Source organism: Trichoderma asperellum, chromosome 1, assembly GCF_020647865.1.
Source record: "Trichoderma asperellum chromosome 1, complete sequence".
Lineage (NCBI taxonomy): Eukaryota > Fungi > Ascomycota > Sordariomycetes > Hypocreales > Hypocreaceae > Trichoderma > Trichoderma asperellum.
This window is the reverse complement of record NC_089415.1, coordinates 5,951,101-5,972,080: the sequence shown is the minus strand read 5'-3', so window position 1 is coordinate 5,972,080 and position 20,980 is coordinate 5,951,101. Positions and strand designations below refer to the sequence as shown.

Below are 20,980 nucleotides of genomic sequence, written 5' to 3'. Positions count from 1 at the left end.
AGCCTAGCAAACAATAGGTTGTCATTTCGCTGACCCACACCAGGTAATAGCATGCTACTGGGGGGGTTTTATGTGTTGAACCGAACCTCCTAACTTCTACGGGGTAACGCCAAACTATAACTGCCACCGTGCACCTTGGCAAACAGATCCAAATCACCGGTTTATTTTAACAGACAGTGCTCTCAATGTCGCACTTGAAGTAGCGTTTGATATTTCATCGCCATCATGCCAGGAACTGCTGGCACGACGGCGACCGCGCCGAAATCCGCAGATCGAGCTGTCCCTGTAACTCTCAACGAGGCAGTCCTCGATTCCCCAACGTTCCGCGCAGCCGCCACTCACTTCGCCGATCAAGTGGATGCCGTCGAGAAGTGGCTCAATGGATATGTCGGCTCGACATCGAAACTTATGAGCGGCCTCCTCTCTCTCGAAGACACTGTCAACAACTACCTCTCCAAGACGACTCCCTTTCCGGACAATGTCATCGATAATGACTATACACTCCTGGCCCTCAAGCGCACCAGCGAAGGCATGCGAGAGCTCTGGACGCAATTGCTCAATACGCAGAAGCGAATGGAGACCGCTGTCGTCGAGCCTATTCGATCGTTTCTAACGGGGGAGCTGCGGAACTTTAAGGAGATAAGGAGAAGCTTAGAGCAGACCCAGAGAACCTATGATTCAACTCTCGCCCGTTATGTGTCGCAGTCGAAGACAAAGGAACCATCCGCCCTCCGCGAAGATGCCTTCGCTGTGTACGAGAATCGAAAGGTGTATATCCAGGCTGCGATGGATTATTGCCAGCTCGCGCCGCAGCTCCGGTATTCGCTAGACCAGCTGCTGGTCAAGATCTGCTGCGATATATGGAAGGAGATGAGCCGGGCTAAAGATGCAGCTTCGAGTGCCACCCGATGGGGCCGAGAGCTGGACCGTGTCCGGGGATGGGCTAAAGAGATGGAGTTGTCAGATAATGTCTTCAGGCGGGAGATGCAGAATGCAAGAAAGGATATTAGTGATGTGACCTTTGAGAGCTTCAAACCTTCTCGCGAAATCGAGGATTATAGCACCTCAACCGTAGCATTCTTAGGGTCGCGCGGACCCGTCAGCGTGCGCCCGAACGACGGGGGCAGTGCTGCTGTTACCGAGAAACAGGGCTGGCTATTCTTGCGGATAGTAACAGGCAAGCCGGTCAGATACAACTGGGTTCGGCGATGGTACTACTGCCGAGATGGCGTATTTGGATGGCTAACTCCTGGCACACAAGGTGTTCTGCAAGGAGACGAGATTGGAGTACTGCTTTGCAACGTCAAGCCGGCCGCCGGCGAGGAGCGACGATTTTGCTTCGAGCTCAAGACAAAGAGCCGGAGCATGCTGATGCAGGCTGAAACGCAAAAAGAACTGACTGATTGGTTGGAAGTTTTCGAAATGTCGAAAAAGAAGGCATTTGAGGCTACTATGGACAGAGATAATAGCCCACTGGCCGGTGGCGTCGATCCAGCATTCTCAATATCTGCCCCTAGCATCCCGGAGTTTTCGGCCAAGGGAATCGATGCGCAGATGGGCTCGTCTGACGACGTCGTACCAAGCATAGATCGTGCATCCACCTTGGCTGTTCCTGGAGCAGAAGATGGCTCATCTACCCGACGGAGTTATGATCCTAACGGGAGCGGATCTCGTCGATCCATCTCAGCACTTGGACGGGACCTGGCACGAGAGGAAGGCGAGAGTGGTCGGGAACATGCAGCAAGGATCATCCAGAAGCTTGATCTTCACCGCAAAGCGACGTTCGGCGCCAGCCCTGAGCCTACGCTGACGACTTCCAGCTCATCGGGGGGCCTGTCTGGCATGATATCTGGAAATCAAAGCTCCCAGCTTGTAGGGACTTCTCTATCTTTGACGTCTTCAAGCCAAGCTAAGCTGACGGGCGTGGCGCTTCCACTGTTGGACAACAAACCTGGTACACTTGCTCCTCCTACTTTGGCTCGGCCTCCGACAATCACGAGTTTCAGCCGCACTGCAGTGCTTATCGCCGGTGAACGAGGCCACATTTTAGAAGGAAGAAAATTGCCAACATCCGTTCTCGCAAACTACTGGGGAACCAGTATGTGGGGTGCAATGCAATCTGAACCGGCTGCGACGACCAGTCTTGACGATGACGATCCCATTGGCGTTGTCGTATCAGAGGACTCGCAGGCGACGACACCGCTTGGTGAAGCAGTACAGGCAAAGAAGGCTAGCGAATCCTTACCAGCTGGCTATCCTCCTGAATTAAGAATCCAGCATGCGCAGTTCAGGCTTCTGTTCCCCAATGCTCCGCCAGAGGAGAGATTAGTGCTCGTATTCCGAGCAGCCTGGTCGAGTTCGCTGGAGGGTAGTTCCAAGAGCGAGCTACCTGCTGGCGACGGCAGAATCTATGTGACAGCAGAGAACATGTATTTTTACGGCCAGCAGATGGGCTTGGTAACAGCTTATAGTATCCCCTTGGATATCATTACTGAAGTAACTGCAGCTGCTGGCAGAGACTGCGATTTCATTTTCCTACACTTGAGTCGGGATCTGAACGATACGGGATATAAGAGGATAACCATCAAGGTGTTCCTCGACGATCTTCAACTACTCCATGCCCGTCTCAACCTCCTGGTAGACAATCTACAGGCGGAAGAACCGCTTGACACTTTGGAAACCATCAAGGCGTTGATTAATATTGATCAACACGAATATGATAAGCCAAGCCCCAGTGCTGAGAGCTGGGAGGAGGTATCATCGACCACGCCAATGGATAACGGCACAGCATTGGGAAGGCCAGTAGAGCGAAGCACAGGCGATATTCCTCGCGTGATAGCTCCTTCCTCTGGTCAAAAGTTCCCACTCAAGTTGAATTTACCCAAACACGAAGTCTTCTACGAGCCAGATGATATGAAGGAGATGGCGGCCGAGAGGCACTTTGACCTAAGCGCAAAGGCATGCTTCCACGTCCTTTTTGGAGACAAGAGCTTTGTGTTCCCAAAGTTGTACTTTGAGCATCGCGCAAAGCAGATTGCCCAGGGCCCATGGTCGGCTGCCACCGACAAAGAGCCATCGAGGCGTGAGTTTCAATTTAAGATAGACTACGTCGATGTCTTTGGTCGGTCGAAGACGGAGGACATACGGGATTTCCAAACAATTGACGTATTTGACGACCATGTCACATATGTGGTTACGCATACGAGAACAGCGTGGCACCTCCCTCATTCCCAGCTCTTTAAGCTGGTGACCAAGGTCGTCATCACATATGTCGCCAAGTCGAAATGCAAGCTAGCATTTTACGTCCGCATCGACTGGTCAAAATCGCCGCCAATATCAAAAAGTCTAGTGGAACGCCAGGCTCTCCGTGACGCGGCAAGCGATGCTGAAGAGCTAGCCGAGATAGCTACTGATCAGATCCACAAGCTGGGCTCAAGAAGTCGTACCCATAAGGCTATTCAAGTATACGGCCAGGTAGGCCAGCAAACGCAGGTGGTAGTCTTCTCGCCGGCACCAACCGATGCAAGGAAGAAGCAGGCCATCAAGCCTCGCACGCTTACAGCTATGCTATTCGAGACGGTTCGATCTCTCGGCGAAAGCGTTGTCTCCTCTGTGATTTTGTGGATCATTGCGGCATTGAAAAAGATATTCAATGTTGTAACCGCGCATCGTGTCATCTTGATATTCCTGGGACTGAGCATAGCTACCAATTTGATGCTATCTTCCACGGAATCATTGGCTTGGTGGCAGGAACGGAGAGCGGCGAACTTTATGCGCCGAGTTGGCGTGTCGCCGAACCACATGATGAGCAAAGCGATTTATATTGCTGACTTGCATGAAGCATCCGGCGCCAACGATGATGAGTTGTCCTCCTTCCCACAAAACAGCACGTGTTTTGGCACGTTCAGAGAAGTTTTGGACGCCACGAGCATGGATTCTCCATGGGAGACGGCGGGAGCCTCGCTTTCCTTGCCATCAAGTCGAGCCACGGCTCGTCGGCTACGGAAGACACGACAGCGGCTCGGAATGTATCGACATGATTTGCTGGTTGCGATGAGGGTCGTCAACAGCGTTGAGCGGGAGATGCTGCAATCAGAGTGGGAGAACTGGCTGGCCAACGAGAACTCCCTCTGCGATAACCTCGAAGAGATGTTACATAATGACGGCGGCAGAAGCGACGACAACGCCAATGCAAGTGATGAATCATCACAGAAGCCTATGGGCTCTATACCGCCGGAACGGAAAAGAGCTCTTGAGGCGTGGCGTGATGACTACTGCGGAAGTTGTCGGAGGGACCATGCGTCTGCAATGCAGGCGAGAAGGCTGACCAACCTATAGCGGCCAAACTTTGTAATGGGCGCTGATGGATATTGTAGTATTGCATGGAGTGGATGTGCTTTGACTTTGACAATGTTGTTTAAGAGCAAGCGACTGTTTGGACTTAGCTGTTAGATGGGTGGGTTGAACTGCATTTGTTGTTTTCGTTTTGTTGCTTGCTTGCTTTGTTCTACGTGGAAGAGATACCAGACATTTCATCCTTCGTTTTTTTACGTTCTACGTCTGACTCACTCTTTACTCTGTCTTGTTTTTGTCTTGTTCTGAAATTCTCTATATATAGATAGCAAGGGCATATAAGCATATATATACACGTATAAACAAAGCGGTGCCTGAATGTGAAATTCTGAGTTGAATGCGAATGCGAATGAGACTATCAAATTCCCAACTCCCGCGTAGAAAATGGAGTCCGGAGCAGCCGGCCCTGAGTCGGTGGAGTCGAAAGTGCGAGCTCCGTCTTTTGCCACGGCAGAGGCCATGACACCGGCGTGATTCTAGGCTGGCTAGCCGTTGCGGATCAATTGATTGCTGAGAAGCTGTGAATTTGGATTATGCCATAGCTCTGCAGATCCTGGTGGCACGAGTCCATAGAGTCCAGTATGTAGGATCACCAATTCAGATAATTAGCCACTGCCGCGCCTCAATTGGCTTCCCAGTCCGGAGTTGGATGCACCTTTGCAGCATTCAATGACTGCTCGATTACGGCATCATTTTTTTAATAGACATCGGGCTCAGTTCCAGGGGTGGCCCCTCGGTGACGTCAAGATCGAACTTCCGCGGCAATAGGGAAAAAAGCACAGCACGAACAGGCGTGCAGAACAGCGCATTTCGGTGCACTCCGTATACTACTATAGGTACCTACTATACCTATTAGGAGGGCAGGTAATAGTACATGCTGAGCTCCAAACGGCCTGGGCACACGCCCGTAACGGCCCGCCAGCAGGACCTCGGATCTCACTATTGCCCGCTGTAAGCTTGTCGCTGGCTTAGCGGACTGTTCCACAAGCTTCCCTCGGACAGTCAGGCCGGCTGGCGCCTCGCTCGGGCGAAATGCCACCGCTGCAGGTGGTGCACACGAGTCCAGTCCTTTATTACTTCGTCCATCTGCCCCGTCTCTCGTCTTCTGCTGGCTATCTAGACGAGGCTGCCATTCCGTGATTTTGCGTGCGCTGTTGCTTGATATTCCTCCTTGTTGTGTCGTGCCCCTCCTCCTCCTTCATCGAGCGACCTCCATCCAGCAGCCATGGTGGCCCATCACGAGCCGTTGCGGGCAATGGGGCCGATCGAGTGGGACGACGTCCCGGTTGGCAACCTCAAGCCGTTTATGGACGACGTCTTCATCGATGCCCAGACCGTCGCCGAATCTGTTCCCTCTCCGACCACGGCCACGGCCACTGGGGCTGCGGCGACGTCAATAGGCGCCGTGTTCGAACAGGCTGAGAAGGCTTATTCGCAGCGGGAATCAGGGTCATCACTTGCCATGGCTCAGAAGCTGCGAAAGGAGTGGAAGGAAGTCAAGATAACTGCCAATAATCCGTTGAACATCAGCGTCTATAAGCTTGGGGCGAAAGATGGCAAGGGAGCGTGGTTTGCCCGGCGGAGCGTCCACCATGGTTTGACGTTTGAGGAATGGAAGAGGGGGATGGAGATGGAGTTTCCCGAGACACTCAAAGTACAAGGCTCGCCGGGCAGTGGCAACATTCGAGGCGTTGGTGCAGATAAGCGGGTTGAGAGCCAAGAGGTTGAGAACTCGGGACATATGAGTGGTAATTATCATCCGAGCTGCCATGTATAAGTGAGCTGATTCGTGCTAACTTCTATGGCTTCATAGTATTCCAGCTATCGGCTCAATTCCCAGGACCCACGGCGCCGAGAGATTTCATAACGCTGCTTCTTACGACTGACTTTGAATATAAGCCGGCGGATCAGGAGAGACCTCTGCGGCAACATGTCGTTGTTTCAAAACCATGCCATCATGACGAGTGCCCTCCCCGGACGGGAATAATCCGCGGATCCTATGAATCTGTAGAGATAATCAGGGAGGTACCAATTGAGGACGGCCTTACGTCAAAGATATCATTATTGTCATCAGATCTGGGCTCCGAGGAGGTTCGAAGCTCCAGCTCAGATTCACAGGAACATCAATCGGTGGCTATTGAATGGTTAATGGTCACGCGAAGCGACCCTGGCGGCAGTGTGCCGCGCTTTATGGTTGAAAAGGGCACTCCACCCGGAATTGTTGGAGATGCCGGGAAATTTGTCAAGTGGTTAACGGCAATATCACTGCTAAGCTCTAACAGTGGTGAAAGCCTCCCCGAGGCAGTGAGCCCAGCAAAGCGAAGCCAAGAAAGTACAACGCCTCCCATCAATGGGAGCCCCCAAATACTTCCTATGCACAAGCCAAAACCTAGTGTCGATTCCAAGAGGAGAGAAGAAATAGAAGCGGCAAGAAGAGAGTCGGTGCAAAGTATTCCCAGCAGCAATGGTATATATGGCATCATAAGTGGAGTGTTTGAAGCCGCTTCATCCGTCGTTGCTAGTGGTCTGCGAACGCTGGGAAGTCCGGCCGAGAGCAATACCAGCCTAGAAGACTTGGAATCCAGAGCCGCAGAAGAGCACGAAACGGATGCCGATGTGACCGATCTGAGCGAGACGTCTTCCATAAGAACTTTTAGATCAGCGCTCGAAAGAACCATGACCGAAGAAAATCGATCCAAGAGCATGGCAGGCGGTAATTCTGACGAGTCTAAGGCTCACGGAGAGCAGTTATTAGAAAAGGAACTTAGAAAGCTCCAGGAGAAGCGACGAAAGCTAGATGAAAAGGCCGCCCACATGCAACAGCGTTTGGAAAAGAAACACCGCGGCGGCAAGGAGAAGGACGAAACGGCAATAGCCAAGATGCGTGAGAAACACGAAAAGGAGATTGCCAAACAGGAAGCCAAATACAGGCGGGAGCTGCAAAAGCTAGAAGACAAGCGTGTGCATGAGGAGCGCAAGGCGGAGGCCCGCAGGCGTAAGGCCGTTGAGCGGGAGGAGAAGATGAACCTGACGATGGAGCTGGAGAAGACTAGGGCAGAGAGAGACGTTGCGCTGAAGGAGGTTGAGATTCTCCAGGCCCAGGTTGGGCAGCTTCAGTCGCAGAATACTATGTTGACGGCCAAGTTGGGGCGGTTGAGCGGGCTTGAAAGGGCAGCTGTCTCATCTTCCAAGGGCTCGGGGATAGAGAGCATCAAAGGGTGATGACTACGGTGATGATAAAAAGACAAAGAGAAGCATGAAATATTTTAAGGGGGCGTCAAAATCATCGGTTTTCTTCCCCTTTGTGTTTTTTTTTTTCTTTGGAAAGATTCATATGATTTTTTTATGCTAAATATAGGGCGGCTTGGGGGGCATTCAGGCGCATACATCAATAGCGAGTTTTAGTTCAGTTAGGGTGGGTAGTCTTCATTTCTGTTGCTGCCACGATAAAGGGGCTTATTTAAATTTACATGGGAATAGGATATGTCTTCTTCTTTTTTTAATCATCGTATTTCTTTGTCCTGTTCATGATTGACTTTCTTATAATATATTCTATTCTATATCTTCTACAGCTCTTCCAGCGGCTCCATAAGCAATTTCGAAACGTGATGATGATTTGGAGATTTTACCAAGTCTTTGAATTGTGCAATGGCCTGGCGTAACTTCGGGCTGCCGTAAGTTTTTCCCAATACAACTGAGCTGCGGAGAATGGAAGCACAGATGGCGAAGACGGATGGATTTGAAGCCCAGCCCAAAGGACCGTCTTCTTGCTCCAGGAGTTGCTGCATCTGTGCCAGGCCATCGAGAAGCCATTCATCCAACTTGCCTAGTATCTCGCCATCTTCCGACTTGCCTTCATCCCACTTGAGAGACTGGAAGACGGTAGCCCATCGGTTGGCCTCACGAACCTCATCGATGAACAAATTCTGCTCTTCGACTGCGAACAGCGAATCATCTGACCTGAGCGCAGCAGCAAGCTGAGCACCCGGTGAACTCCACAGCTGCTCATGGCGATATCCAGCAACACGGCTTGCGGTAATAGCCTTCAGGTCAGCGCTGGTACTAAAGTTTTGGATGAGCCATCGGAGGAGGCGGTTAGATGCCTCTAGGGGTACTAGGTTTTGGCCAAGAATGCTCTTTGCTGCGGCAGATCCTGCTTCTCGCACTTCATCGTCATCGTCATTCAGGGTATCGTATAGTACAATGATTGCAGGGAGATATTCCTCGCGGGTAGAAGATGCTCCAGCGACGCTGAAGAATGAGCATAGAGACTGAGCAGCTGCGAAGCGGGTATCGAAGCTCTATAGATGAGTTGGTTAGTATATTGAGGGAAGAAAAAAAAAAAAAAAAAAAGGTCTGACAAGAAGAAAAATGGACGGCTTGAACTGCCACGTACCTTGTCGTCTGAGCCTGCATCAGCCATCATTGTCCCCCAATTCCGGAATGCAGTAGCTGGAAGGCGCTGATGGTGGTTCATGATGGCTACTAAACAGCCGCTGGCTCTCACAATTGCATTGGAGAGAGAAGGGTTCAGTGAGCCTTGTGGTAGCATATTCCACAAATTCATGAGAGAGGATATAGGCAAGGAGTCGAGCTTGTCTTCCGTAATGAGCTGGTTCATCAGCTCCACCAAGTTCTCAATGGCGACCACTTGAGGTTCCGTAAACTTGGTTCTAAGGCAAACATCGATGTACAAATCACATAGAGCAATTCGAATTTCGCTTGGAGTTGACGTGGAGTGCCACAGTCTCGGTATTGATTCCAGAGCAGTAGCCATGGTATCGGCGCCGAGGCGGCTTTCGAATAATACAGTCCTTGCTTGTTGAACAGGCTCCTTGCCTTGAGAAGCCAAAAGTATTTTGCTTATAGTGCTTTGAGCTTTGAGCAGCGCAGACCCTTGCGTCGTTGGTATTAGGACCTTGGATGGCTGTAGGGGCTGAGATCTGGAGATTTGTGATATCCATATCATGTTGACGACTTCTAGATATGCGGCAATAACATCTGGACAGTTAACGTATAGGCTGTCGATGTGGCTTGTCTCGAGGAACGCTGTCAGTTCAGGGAGGTCAGCTAGAAATTTGTTAGCATTATACGAGAGTGATGTAACGACTTGTCAGGTTTTGCATACCAATGAGGCGATCCAGCGCTACCTCAGTAAATCTTTCGATTAGAAATTTGAGGGAGAGCAGTACACCGTGTACATGGTTTTGGCCATTAACACTTTTGTCATTCAATGCCTGGCGCAGTAAATCTTGGACGACGCTAAGCCACTTGTCGTGCAACAGACAGGAGCAGAGAGTCCTAGCAGCAATCTCACGAACATGCCACACCGGGCTTGAGAGATACGCAGCAACATATATCTGGATCTCATCTCGCAGGAGATCAGGTGGTCCTGCTCGACGAATGATATCCAAGGCTGGGAAGACCGATTCAGCAGATGACGTTGCATTTGCTGATGTTACCATCGTACGGCCGGATTTAAGAAGACTTGCCAGTACTGATGGAAGAGTAGGATAACGGTGGTAGGGGATTCGATTGGCTTTTCCATCCCAGCCAGCCTCAATCATGGCTTTGCTCTCTTGAGAGCCGAAGAGGCTGTCGATCAAGCTGCGAAGAAAGATCAAGCCACAGTTACGGATGGCCCAAATCTCTGATCTGAGCCCACTGGCAGCCAGTTCGAGACACTGAGGAAGATACTTTTCAGATTTGTTGCCCATGGTTGTGAGCAGCGAGTTCTTGAAGATATCTTTGAGACAGTTATAAGCGTGAACTTGTGGCAGATTAGATCCGTCAGTTTCTACTACATGCGCCTCGATGCTGGCAATGTCGATGAGTTTGGCCATGGCATCTTCAAATGATGGATTACCCGCATTCGCGGAGAGAATTCCCGTCATCATCGACGGAATACCAGCAGATCGTCGAGTAGTGGATCTCTGGTTGAAGATTTCCTTCAAGGTGCCCTTTGAAATTATATGTTAATAGAAACGCCCTTTATATAGAGGTATTGACAGGAAATTTGACTATCTTACCTGGTACCAGACCTCTAGCAGTGATACCTCGCTTTCAACGGGATCCAGATGTTTGGTCAACTGGCAGCACGTCGCAAATGTCGCAGCAACTGTAGTGAATGCGCCGCGATGCCTTAAGTTGGCCAGCTGTGTGAATGATAGATTTCCAATAGCTTCAAACGCTTTTCGTGATGGGGTGATGAGCCCCTCTCGGGATCTATTTCTCATACTCTGCACAATCGTCCGCATCAGATTACTAGATTACGGTTAGCGAAGGCATCTATAGTATCCCCATACATAAGAAACTTACCTTGACTCGTGAACAGCACGGAAACTATAACTCAAAAGACCTTTAGTATCGAGGCCCTCCATCTCTTCCATCTCTTCAGGTAGATGGCCTTCAGGAGAGTCGTCGCAAAGAACATCGCGCACAGCTTTCCAAACTCGCTCACAGCAAACAATCATCCTCTCCTGCAGTGCAGTAGCAGATTCTGCCTCAGATTTTGACAATTTCTTTTCAGAAACAGCCTGCCAGGTGAAGCATAATGAAGCAAACGTACTGTGCAGTGGCTGTTCTAGAACGGCTTGTCCCAGGTCTAACTCTGCTCTTGATATCTTTTGATCTAGTGTGTCGACAAGCTTTGAAAGTAGTCCTAGTCGCTCATCTTCAGTGTCTAAAAATTTGTATAATAATTGCGAGGCTCTGGCGACACCATCAGAGTGATCAGCTCTGGCAGTCCGAACTGACACTTTTTCCGCTCGGTGTAAAAGCTCCTTCAGCTGCTTCGAAGACTTTTGTTCTGACTCTGCAGAATCAAGAGTGAATTTTTGATATCTCTTGTCAGCATATGCCTGGGCCATTGCTAGCGAAGCAATTTCCCGAACATCATCAAAGGGATCCATTACTAGATCTGCGAGCACTCGAGCCCACTTTCCGTCAAAATGGTCAAAGAATAGCTGCTGATCATCTGCTGTTTCCCAAGTTTTTGAACGCTCTCCCTCCATGCGAAATATCGATATTAAGCTCTTAAGGGAAGTGATGTGTCGCTGATAAGAAGCAGTAGGTGATAATTCGGCACATAGGAATCTCAAATACCAATGAAGGAATTTCTCATGGTAATCAAGACAAGATACTAACTCAGACTCTGACCATGAAAGTATGTTAGTGCGGTATAATGCCGGCTGGCTAGCTGGATCTTTCGAAGCGTTTTTTCTGGCCTTTGCCCTTGCTCGTGGAATGCTCTTCTTCAATACCGAGATTGCGCCACGAACTCTTTTGAACATGTCCCTTGATCGAGCACACACATCTACTCGGAATTTGGCATCTGGGTCAGCGAAGAATGTGGCCAGATGTCTCTTGAGTAGATCTAAAGTGGTAGCCGAGTATGGTCGTGTTGTTGACGGGGAGCTAATAAGAAGACTGAGCGCTGACGTCCGAACTTCATGGGAAGGATGCGTCAGAACGCTCTCAAGAGTATTTTCCTGTAGAGTGATGGATGAATTGTCCTCGGTTGACTGGTCGCTGCCAATATCTAGCCCCGGTTAGTAGTGAATCTCGGTGAAGCCAGGGTCAAATTCTTTACATGGTTCTTCAACAAGCCCAACTTTCTTTCCCATTTCCAAGGCAGCCAAAGTGAGGAGCGCACTTGCACCGAAATCATCAGAGCCAGCTGTGATCGCTGAGCTAGACTCATTTTGATTCACATGCTGCAGAAACTTCAGACTCTCCGGTCTATCGGCCTTGAATAGGGGAGAAAAGATGTAATTCTTGAAGTTCTCCAAAAGATTTGGCTCCTCTGATAGAAAATCGAGTAGCCACTTATGCCATGTACCTATACCCAAACCTGTGGAGTCTTCATGGCCCCTTTGCCTCAGAGCACGGAACAGGCTCACGATGAACTTCCCGGCTGCAGGGCAAATGAAGTGTAACCGAGTCCATTGTAGCAGCTCTGTTGTGAAGACCCTCCATATCTCAATATCAGCAGCATCGGCTAATTCCTGATGATAAGAGAGATGAGTTGCTTTGACGTCATCCAAGTTAAAAACTCCCTTGAGGAGGAAGTAGTCAAGAGTCTTGAGTGCTGACTTAGCCACAGGCTTAGTAGAACGGCCGATTACAATAGAGATGAGGTTATCCAGGAGGGAATTTCGTGTATCCAGAGCGGCTTTGTTATCAGGATTCCTCCGGAGAAGCTGCGCTATCAAGTCCAGGACAAGTCTCATGGACCGATGGTGATCAAACTCATTCCAATCAATGTAGAAATCGTACAGCCGAAAAGCTACATCCCGAGAAAAGGCCCAAAGCTGAAGCGTCTGTGACTCAGACTTGGAAGCCCTCTCCACGAAGCCGCAAAGTCTCACACAGGCGTTACCTGAGACAGATCTGGGTTGGGCGGCTTCCCCCAGAATCGTATCGAATATGTTTTGAGCATAACTACATACGGCTTAGCAAAGCTACATAAAAATTTTGAGGCAGTTTTCCTGTGAACTCGCACCTCTGTTGGCTTTCCACATCCTGTTCCTCAAGCCACTTCAAAACAGGATTTGGGTTGCCGAGCAGATCAACATGCTCAGGGATAAGTAGACTTGGCATAATAGGCGAAAAGTTTGCCCGTTGAGTCACACCGGACGGACTAAGACTCTGTGAAGAAAGTATCGGTGCTTTTCAATATATGGGTCCCATTTCAACGCATCAATTTTGTCCTTTTTCGCCCTTCTTGCCTTGTTTTAGTCTCTACAATGCTCGTCTATCGAGTTTACCATTGAGTCAAAATAGGAAGTTTGAGGCGGCACGTGTTTGTGCACGTGAGAAAATTTTGCCCTGCGCGCACCAAAGCGCACGAAACCCCACTTGCGCTTCTCGATCCACAATACGACTAGGTAGATAAAAATCATCGAGTTCCCCCATACCTCTCGGTTTACGAATCTCAACCAACCACCCCACGTCCTGATCACCATTAGATACGCTTGATTCTATTGGGAGACTGTCAAAATGTCTAAGATCTCAGTCGGTACGTGCCGCCTCAGGAAGCGATTTATCTATTTCTGTCGACCAGAATAAATGTTCTCGCTGAGACTCGACGTTATGATAATTTTTTTTTCACGGTGCTAACGACCCCTACAGCCAACGTCCGGACGCAAGTCGGAGAGCTCCTTGAGTACTCCAACGAGACCAAGAAGCGTAACTTCCTCGAGACCGTCGAGCTCCAGATCGGCCTCAAGAACTATGACCCTCAGCGTGACAAGCGTTTCTCTGGCACCATCCGCCTGCCTTCCATCCCCCGCCCCAACATGGCCATCTGCATCCTCGGTGACCAGCACGATCTCGATCGTGCCAAGCACGGCGGTGTCGACGCCATGTCCGCTGATGACCTGAAGAAGCTTAACAAGAACAAGAAGCTCATCAAGAAGCTTGCTCGCAAGTATGATGCCTTCATTGCTTCCGATGCTCTCATCAAGCAGATTCCCCGTCTCCTGGGTCCTGGTCTCTCCAAGGGTAAGCATTTTCCCAAATTCATATTACGTGCTTGCGATATCGATGCTAATATTTTTTCGCCTACAGCCGGAAAGTTCCCTACTCCTGTCTCCCACTCCGACGACCTGACTGGCAAGATCAACGAGGTCAAGTCCACCATCAAGTTCCAGCTCAAGAAGGTTCTCTGCATGGGTGTCGCCGTCGGCAACGTCGGTATGGAGCAGGAGCAGCTTGTTGGCAACATCATGCTTGCCATCAACTACCTGGTCTCTCTCTTGAAGAAGGGCTGGCAGAACGTTGGAAGCCTTACCATCAAGGCTTCCATGTCTCCTCCCAAGCGCCTCTACTAAATTGGTCGCGGGCTTTTTTATATTTTTGTTTCGAGGTGTCAAAGTATAACTATGTACGCCGGTATGGATAGCATAGCTTAAAATCTCAAACAAAGAATTTTTCAGCCATCTAATATTGCCTCCTTGGTACTAGTAGTTGTAACTTCAGTGACCATGCTATATAACGTCCTACTGGGGGGAAAATAGCACATGAAGACATATTTAAGCTTGGAAGGGCATTCAAGAGTTGATGTTTAACCTTTTACTTTATTCATGTATGTCTATAAAATTACTATAAGATGCTGGGCTTTATAAACCGCAGCTTTTCGTTACTCGCCATGCGACGAGCCCCCGACGACCGATGACTCTAGAAAGAGTATTCCAGACTCCGTCATCTCCAAAATCCATATCGTCCAAGTTGAGATGGTTCCTGTGCCGCCAAACCTCCCGGAATCTCAACCCCTCTAAGCCCTTGTTGGAGAGATAGGGGTCCAACCAGGTGGCCGACGCCGGTGCGATCAAATAAGTTCCATTTTTCTCTTTCAAATATTCCAAACTGCGACGATCTGCAGGAGTGTCGCATGTAGCTAGCTCAGTCAGCTGTTCCAGCAGCGCTTCACCCTTAATTCCCATGACATCCTTGGTAGTCAGAACTTCATTTTTGCCGTTGAGAAGCCAGATAGGAGGAGGATAGGTCTTCCACCAGATGGCGTTTGTAGCATCAGGCTGTTTGCTCATAAACACCTGCCCAGGAACAATACCACCCTGGTGATATGTCCCCATCAGCACACCAAAGAAGACGTTAAATATAATCCAAGATGCTGTCCATATTCGATTGAGTGTGGGATTCTTTGGCAGCTGTAAAGATGACAGAATAAGTGGCACAGTTGGTAGCAGAAATCGAGCCTCTTGATGTTTAATAAAAGATAGAACAACAATCCCAGAAATGGCTGAGTACAGTCGTAACGATAAGTAAGGCCGTAACGATAAGTAAGGCCGCAGGAATAATAACGCGAACGCGGGTCCAATGAGCTGCGGTAAATTGGCAAGAATATGTTGATACCAGGGATGCAAGCCATGCAATGCTAGATTTTCGGATGAAGAATTATATATGAGGTTGTTAAGAGGCGTGATAACAGGATTCGTGATGAGATCAGTCCAAGTAATGGGCTCTGGTGTGTAAAAAGCAGTATCAATAGCAATAGCAGCGAAGGCAGTAGTAACGGCGGCCAGAACCAAAGCGGCCAGTGTAAAGGGTCTGTGAGTAAAAGTCAGTGTTTAACTCTAATATATCCAAAAGTACCATGACTGACTTATTCCAGATATGAAGAATCAACCAAAAACCAGGTAGTATCAGGAACGCTGGAAAAGTAACACGGTTGAAGAAACCAAAAACGACAACCACTCCCAAAACAACAGACGACAATATGGATGACTGTTGTCAAGGAAGGTTAGCAAGAGACTCGCCGCATAAAATGTACACATAATAAGGAGGTAAACGACTCACTTGAGGATCCGTGATGCGTTTTATTAAGACCAGGCTCCACAAGACAGTCAAAGTCTCGACTGAGTTGGAAAATGTGTGCGTTTGGAAAGTCCAAGTTACATAAGAGGATGCAACGAGAAGAAGAGCAGTGCGGCGATGGCGTGTGTTACTGATTAGTTCGTCAAGAGCCCAATCTTCAAGCACAAAGCTTGTCAAGAACATCAGGAACCTCAGCGTCCAGAAGACAGCAATGGGGGGGACGTCGCCATCTTGCCCATTCCCAACCCAAAGCCAGCGCAGCAAAAGCATAGGGAGCCCATAGACGGGCCAGAGAGGGAAGACACTCCGAATCGGATTTTCGCTAGTGAATTCCCATGTATGCCGAACAGGGTAACTAAAGATCTGGCCTGTATGAAGCAGATATCCGGTCAGCCATTTTTAAGAACAGCGACTAATAAATCCATTCATGGCTAATTTAACGAGCAGCCTCGAAGGCAGCAAACAATTAACGTCTAAAATTACATAGCACCCGAATACATACCGGCAATCACCTCCGGCCCCTGGAAGTTCTCATCGGGGTGGAGGTAGCTGGGCGAGAGGGCGAACCAGAGCCTGATGAGAACTAGGAGAAGATATGTGCGCCGCCACATCTTACTTTGGCTGACTGCTTAGAAGATCGTGTAGGTGGAGCAAGCATAAAACTAAGGAAAAGCTGATACCGATGAAAAAACATGAGCAAGTCGGATAGGCGCGGATGAAAGGTTTTTGTGCGCACGCAGGCTGGCTGTGCTGAGAAAAATGAAAGAAGAAGAATAGCTGGCAATTACGAGTAGTGCGGTAGTACCATAATAAGGGGGGGAGTAAACAGAAGGCTCTAGGTTGTCGTGAATTAGGAACAAAGGAGGTGTATTGAGGTACACGCTGCGAAGCAAGGCTGGCTGGCAGATAAGCGATGCGGCGAGTTCTATAAAGCAGCGAGGATGACGAGGCTAAGGATGCGCCAAAAGAAAGACCAGAAAATAGTGAAGCAAGATTCGGTTCAACGCGTGAAGAAGCTTGGGACGCGCCAAAAGGCTAGAACAGGTGGTCAGACTGAGGCTGATGACCTGCTGGCACCTGAGACCTGAGACCTGAAGGGTGTGCCTGACATGGAAAACAAAAAATAAGGGGCATGACCTCATCCTTTCCTTCCCGCGGCTTTGGTAAGCATTTTTGGGCTTGGAATGCCAGCAGCTTCAGGCTTAGCTTAAGTGCGCCTAAAGCGTTTCAGCGCAGTAGCTGTCAATGCGACGATTATGACATGAAAGAAAGGAGCTTTTTTTTCTTTATTTACCCTGTTCTTTCTTTTTTTTTCTGGCTAGTGTATACCTATATGTGTTTTTCTTTGTTTATATCAGGAGAAGTGATTACGAGGACGTGTAGATACCTATCGAAGCATTGCGTGAAAAGACCAGCGCCTTTAAGGCATATTCCTACAGCCGTCTCGACACAGACGCATTGCAGCGCCGCAAGCCATGGCCCACAGATTGGCCATTGAAGCATTGCAAATGCACCAAGCATAACGTAGGCCTAGAGCTTAGTAACTTGTGCATGACGACTAGCTTAAATGCGCATTTACATAAAGGGCCTCGATGGTTAAAAAAGTGTAGTCGCCGTTTTTTACTTGATGAGCGGGCCCAACACATTTGCCAAGGTAGTGCCATAGGGCTGTGAATATTTATAGAGACAAGCATGCGTCACTATGTACGTAGGTATCTACCTAGCAGTACTTATACAAGGCTTGAAGAATTACCTACTAGGTAGTATTTGCCAAGTGTATTCTCTCCCCTCAAGTCTATTGCGTAGAAGGCCCCAGGAGAATACTTGTGGCATTGGAATTCTTATAGTCATCTGTTGGTTCCACGGCAGACCAAACACAGGGCTGTGTACTAGCTACTACTGATCCTTCGGCGAGGACTCCAAATAGCGTGATGATACTCCGACTTCCGTTTGAAAGCGGCTTTCAAGGATAGCGAAGGGTTTCTAACAGGAGGCAAGAGACTGCCCAAACAAAAAATCAAATTAAATCTCCTTCAACGTGTGCAATTTTTATTTTATTTTATTTTTTATCAACGCTCGTTTTGACCAACAAAAAAATCAACCTATTCTTTTGATGCTGACTTTGGCCACACTGTCTGCCGTTAAGCTTTGGTGGCTCTTGCACGCCTTTGGGCGGTACGTACCTCCTCCACCGCGGAACCCCGCAGAACTCAAGGGACTGCTTGCCTGCCTGCCTGCCTGCGCTGCCTGCCTGCCGCTGAGGCCCGTCCGTGCCTAGCACCAGCCGATATTTCAACCTTCAGCTCTCGCATCTTCCAGCCTCGTTTCTCGCAACTTCATCATCAGCTGCAAACCGTCTCGCTCAAACGCCTTGTGCTGCGTCCTATCATCCATCTCTACCGCCTTTATCATACCGCTACATCCATAAGCGCTTCTCAAAGCACACGATTATCACAATGGCAGAGGCAAAGCCCGCATCGCAGAAGATCTGGCTGATCTCCAATGACAACGCCACCATGGAAGTTGGTAAGCTCGCCCTCGATGGTCCATCGCTTTCTCTTCGCCGATAGCTCGAAACTGACAAGCCGACTCCAGACCGTGTCGTGGTCGAGCGCTCCATGCTTTTGAAGAACATGTTGGAGGATTTGAGCCATACCGACATCACCCAAGACAACCCCATCCCTATCCCCAACGTAGGTTATTTCCCTTCGGAGCTTCGATGCCCTTTTGTAGAATACAGCTGACAGGGACTCGGCAGGTCAATGAAGCGGTCCTGCGAAAGGTAGTCGAGTGGTGCGAACATCACCGCAACGATCCCGTCACGACCCCCGACGACGAGTCGGATGCCCGCAAGAAGACGACTGATATCGAGGAGTGGGACCAAAAGTTTATGCAGGTGGATCAGGAAATGCTCTTTGAGATTATTCTTGTACGTTTACATGATATCTACCCCAATATTGTTTCGCAACTAATCCCAAGCGTAGGCATCCAATTTCCTTGATATCAAGCCTCTCCTCGATGTCGGCTGCAAGACTGTGGCCAACATGATCAAGGGCAAGTCTCCTGAGGAGATCCGCAAGACTTTCAACATCACAAATGACTTCTCCGCCGAAGAAGAGGAGCAAATCCGCCGTGAGAACGAATGGGCTGAGGACCGATAAATCATGGTCACTATGGCTATTAGTGCTTCTTGAATCTTTGTTTTGCTGGTGGAGAGCAACAATACGAGCCTAACTGTTTCCGGGGCTGTTTCATAGAGCAACCTACGGCGTTGGTGGGATTGAAATGATAGGGCTATTGGTTTCTTTAATTCTCTCCTTTTGGTCCTTTTTTCTCTTTTTTTTAAACCGGTATTTGTTTTTGGGGCAATGTTTTCGGGGCACGACAGACTAACAAAAGTCGATCAATTTTCATGAGCTGGGGACGTGTCCCTTACGTTTACACATGCGTTAGATATTAATCTCTAACATCTATTTAAATGGCCGTTTTAATACGCCTGTTCCTCATTGGTCAAACATAAGCCTTCAAAATGATATGAGAATACTAAACATTAATGCGGCAGCTTAATTATCCTCTTGGTTCCTTCCGTGCTCATGCCCGAAAATCAAGAGTGTTGGGTGTAATGGCGATCAAGTGTTGTGAGGCCTTACCATACTTGCAAGATGCACATGTGATGTCCAGTGATTCTTACCTGCGTGGATCTTCCAAAGTCCAAAATAAAATATTGGAAGGGGGATAATGATTGGGAAAGCCGGGACATCTTTTCATTCACCATTTGGGGGGGGAGGCCAATTTACGGATCCCTCACATAGCGAGTAGCAGCACAAGCACCATGCTCAGAAAAAAAGAAAAAGAAAATTGAGACTTGGGTAAAAAGGCAAAATGGACATCAAAAATAGGTTCATTTCCTTTCCCTATGACCGACCGTGACATGAAGCAATATCAAGAATCAAAAATCCAGGCAACCGTGCCCATATTCCGTGCGTCCGCATCCTCCTCCCACACGCCGTAAAGACGACAAAGAAATTCTGCTTTTTACGCCATCCACCACTGTTATTTCATTGAGAAATGCCAAAGAAGCCGGATGTCGGTACCGTCGGTACAAGTGGGTCGAGAATGCCAGGTGATTGTTTGACGTCGCTTAGATTCCAAGGCGAGTCTTCCTCCAGTGCCTTCTCTTGGCGTTGTAGCTATACGATTAATGTTAGTATCAAGATACGTCAAAACTTGAGGTGAGTGAAGTGTTTGTTCTGCAAGATGGTGGAGGAATCGGTGGTCGGAGAGGGGTGAGCGGGCGATGTATTTGGGCGGGAAAATTCGGTTGTGTGTTCGAGAATTTGGAGCAGTGATTTCGAGGGAACAGAGTGTTTCTCGTCCATGGGGAAGTTTTGCACGCACCGGATTGTGTTGCCAGTGCGAAGGCGAATCCATTGCGGAACCGGGCGGTTCTGCTTCTGGGCCTTGGCCAGCTTCTGCTTGGTTCGGAAAGTCTTGTGGCTCTATAGAATTAACTGAACGTTAGTGATGTCGTCGTTTTCAAAATATCGATCCCATCTTGCGGTCTTCGTCTTCCTGCCGGCAGTTGGGTTGGATGACCACCACAAATGGTGGTCTCCCGCTGCCAAAACTGCCAGGCCAAAATCTCGAAAATCACGTCTGTCCAAAGGAACGCTTCTCCTCATAACGACGAGCAGGAAGGGGGCGCTGCATACCGGCATCTTGTTGACCTTGCGTATCGAGTCTGGTGATGATGACGATTTTCGTGATAGTTGAGAACGATTGTAGATTTTGCGACCCGCATCCGAGGGCGTAAAGCCCTAGCGGAGAAGGGAAAAAAATGGTGGGTTTGTGGCTAGTGCAGCAGGTGGCGCAGGTGAATATTTTTTCCTAAGGCAGAAGTTCTGACAAGGGAATTGTTGAAGTATTACCTAATACGGCCTGGATCGACTGGACAAAATAAGCCGGTCATGCCGCATCGTTGCTTTGATGAGCTAAGCAGTGCCTTATCTAACTACTGCAGAGGCATGTAGATTCTCTCTGCAAAAGAGATGGCATTCCAATTCAAATTATGAATCTGTTTACCATATTTTAGTAGGCAAATCATACTAAATCTTTGGCTTTGGGATATATGAAGCTTTCTATCCGCATAGACGCAATCTTACTAGGGCGACCAAAATACACACACATGCATACTTTAGTAGGTCAAGTGATATAAGGCTGCGTGAGATTAGCCTTAATTATTCTGTCTAGCGCGTGGACCAACCAGAAGCCGCCGCTGGGAAGGGTCATT

General features: G+C 48.9%; 7 protein-coding genes across 7 annotated transcripts; 4 read left to right on the top strand and 3 right to left on the bottom strand.

The window, feature by feature from the left end:
- Positions 1 to 96: 96 nt before the first annotated feature.
- On the top strand, positions 97 to 4,748 carry TrAFT101_001854 (uncharacterized protein). The gene has a single exon (XM_066126448.1). The coding sequence runs from the start codon at positions 226 to 228 to the stop codon at positions 4,336 to 4,338; it is 4,113 nt and encodes a 1,370-aa protein (XP_065982551.1). The 5' UTR covers positions 97 to 225; the 3' UTR covers positions 4,339 to 4,748.
- Positions 4,749 to 5,232: 484 nt separating this feature from the next.
- On the top strand, positions 5,233 to 7,892 carry TrAFT101_001853 (uncharacterized protein). The gene is made up of 2 exons (XM_024909618.2): positions 5,233 to 6,101; positions 6,167 to 7,892. Exons 1-2 carry the CDS (start codon positions 5,579 to 5,581, stop codon positions 7,573 to 7,575), a joined length of 1,932 nt encoding a protein of 643 aa, XP_024762973.2. The 5' UTR covers positions 5,233 to 5,578; the 3' UTR covers positions 7,576 to 7,892.
- TrAFT101_001852 (uncharacterized protein) lies at positions 7,872 to 13,100 on the bottom strand. Its single transcript, XM_024905069.2, has 7 exons — positions 12,857 to 13,100; positions 11,945 to 12,795; positions 10,672 to 11,893; positions 10,383 to 10,617; positions 9,482 to 10,313; positions 8,750 to 9,423; positions 7,872 to 8,654 (listed from the first exon to the last, which is right to left on the bottom strand). Exons 1-7 carry the CDS (start codon positions 12,952 to 12,954, stop codon positions 7,920 to 7,922), a joined length of 4,647 nt encoding a protein of 1,548 aa, XP_024762972.2. The 5' UTR covers positions 12,955 to 13,100; the 3' UTR covers positions 7,872 to 7,919.
- A 122-nt stretch (positions 13,101 to 13,222) lies between these two features.
- Positions 13,223 to 14,996, top strand: CRP74 (60S ribosomal protein uL1). The gene is made up of 4 exons (XM_024909617.2): positions 13,223 to 13,372; positions 13,486 to 13,857; positions 13,924 to 14,239; positions 14,320 to 14,996. Exons 1-3 carry the CDS (start codon positions 13,354 to 13,356, stop codon positions 14,184 to 14,186), a joined length of 654 nt encoding a protein of 217 aa, XP_024762971.1. The 5' UTR covers positions 13,223 to 13,353; the 3' UTR covers positions 14,187 to 14,239; positions 14,320 to 14,996.
- SMP3 (alpha 1,2 mannosyltransferase) lies at positions 14,475 to 16,780 on the bottom strand (the record flags this gene model as incomplete). Its single annotated transcript, XM_024907797.2, has 4 exons — positions 16,193 to 16,780; positions 15,673 to 16,058; positions 15,479 to 15,600; positions 14,475 to 15,423 (listed from the first exon to the last, which is right to left on the bottom strand). Exons 1-4 carry the CDS (start codon positions 16,299 to 16,301, stop codon positions 14,475 to 14,477), a joined length of 1,566 nt encoding a protein of 521 aa, XP_024762970.2. The 5' UTR covers positions 16,302 to 16,780.
- Positions 16,781 to 17,953: 1,173 nt separating this feature from the next.
- SCON3 (E3 ubiquitin ligase complex SCF subunit scon-3) lies at positions 17,954 to 19,297 on the top strand. Its single transcript, XM_024905068.2, has 4 exons — positions 17,954 to 18,216; positions 18,286 to 18,383; positions 18,449 to 18,619; positions 18,675 to 19,297. The coding sequence occupies exons 1-4, from the start codon at positions 18,147 to 18,149 to the stop codon at positions 18,849 to 18,851; spliced, it is 516 nt and encodes a 171-aa protein (XP_024762969.1). The 5' UTR covers positions 17,954 to 18,146; the 3' UTR covers positions 18,852 to 19,297.
- Positions 19,298 to 19,910: 613 nt separating this feature from the next.
- Positions 19,911 to 20,408, bottom strand: TrAFT101_001848 (uncharacterized protein; the record flags this gene model as incomplete). Its single annotated transcript, XM_066126447.1, has 2 exons — positions 19,911 to 20,189; positions 20,250 to 20,408. The coding sequence occupies 2 exons, from the start codon at positions 20,406 to 20,408 to the stop codon at positions 19,911 to 19,913; spliced, it is 438 nt and encodes a 145-aa protein (XP_065982550.1).
- Between the last annotated feature and the right edge of the window lie 572 nt (positions 20,409 to 20,980).

What these genes read in the sequence shown, in the direction of transcription:
- CRP74 (XM_024909617.2), top strand. An exon ending in GGGTCCTGGTCTCTCCAAGG is followed by an intron (nt 13,858 to 13,923) that starts GTAAGCATTTTC and finishes TTTCGCCTACAG; the next exon opens with CCGGAAAGTTCCCTACTCCT.
- TrAFT101_001852 (XM_024905069.2), bottom strand. Translation starts at nt 12,954, where the DNA reads ATGCCAAGTCTACTTATCCCTGAGCATGTTGATCTGCTCGGCAACCCA. An exon ending in GATGTGGAAAGCCAACAGAG is followed by an intron (nt 12,796 to 12,856) that starts GTGCGAGTTCAC and finishes AGCCGTATGTAG; the next exon opens with TTATGCTCAAAACATATTCG. An exon ending in TGCTAGAGGTCTGGTACCAG is followed by an intron (nt 10,314 to 10,382) that starts GTAAGATAGTCA and finishes ATAATTTCAAAG; the next exon opens with GGCACCTTGAAGGAAATCTT.
- TrAFT101_001853 (XM_024909618.2), top strand. Translation starts at nt 5,579, where the DNA reads ATGGTGGCCCATCACGAGCCGTTGCGGGCAATGGGGCCGATCGAGTGG. An exon ending in GAACTCGGGACATATGAGTG is followed by an intron (nt 6,102 to 6,166) that starts GTAATTATCATC and finishes ATGGCTTCATAG; the next exon opens with TATTCCAGCTATCGGCTCAA.
- TrAFT101_001854 (XM_066126448.1), top strand. Translation starts at nt 226, where the DNA reads ATGCCAGGAACTGCTGGCACGACGGCGACCGCGCCGAAATCCGCAGAT.
- SCON3 (XM_024905068.2), top strand. Translation starts at nt 18,147, where the DNA reads ATGGCAGAGGCAAAGCCCGCATCGCAGAAGATCTGGCTGATCTCCAAT. An exon ending in CAACGCCACCATGGAAGTTG is followed by an intron (nt 18,217 to 18,285) that starts GTAAGCTCGCCC and finishes AGCCGACTCCAG; the next exon opens with ACCGTGTCGTGGTCGAGCGC. An exon ending in ACCCCATCCCTATCCCCAAC is followed by an intron (nt 18,384 to 18,448) that starts GTAGGTTATTTC and finishes GGGACTCGGCAG; the next exon opens with GTCAATGAAGCGGTCCTGCG.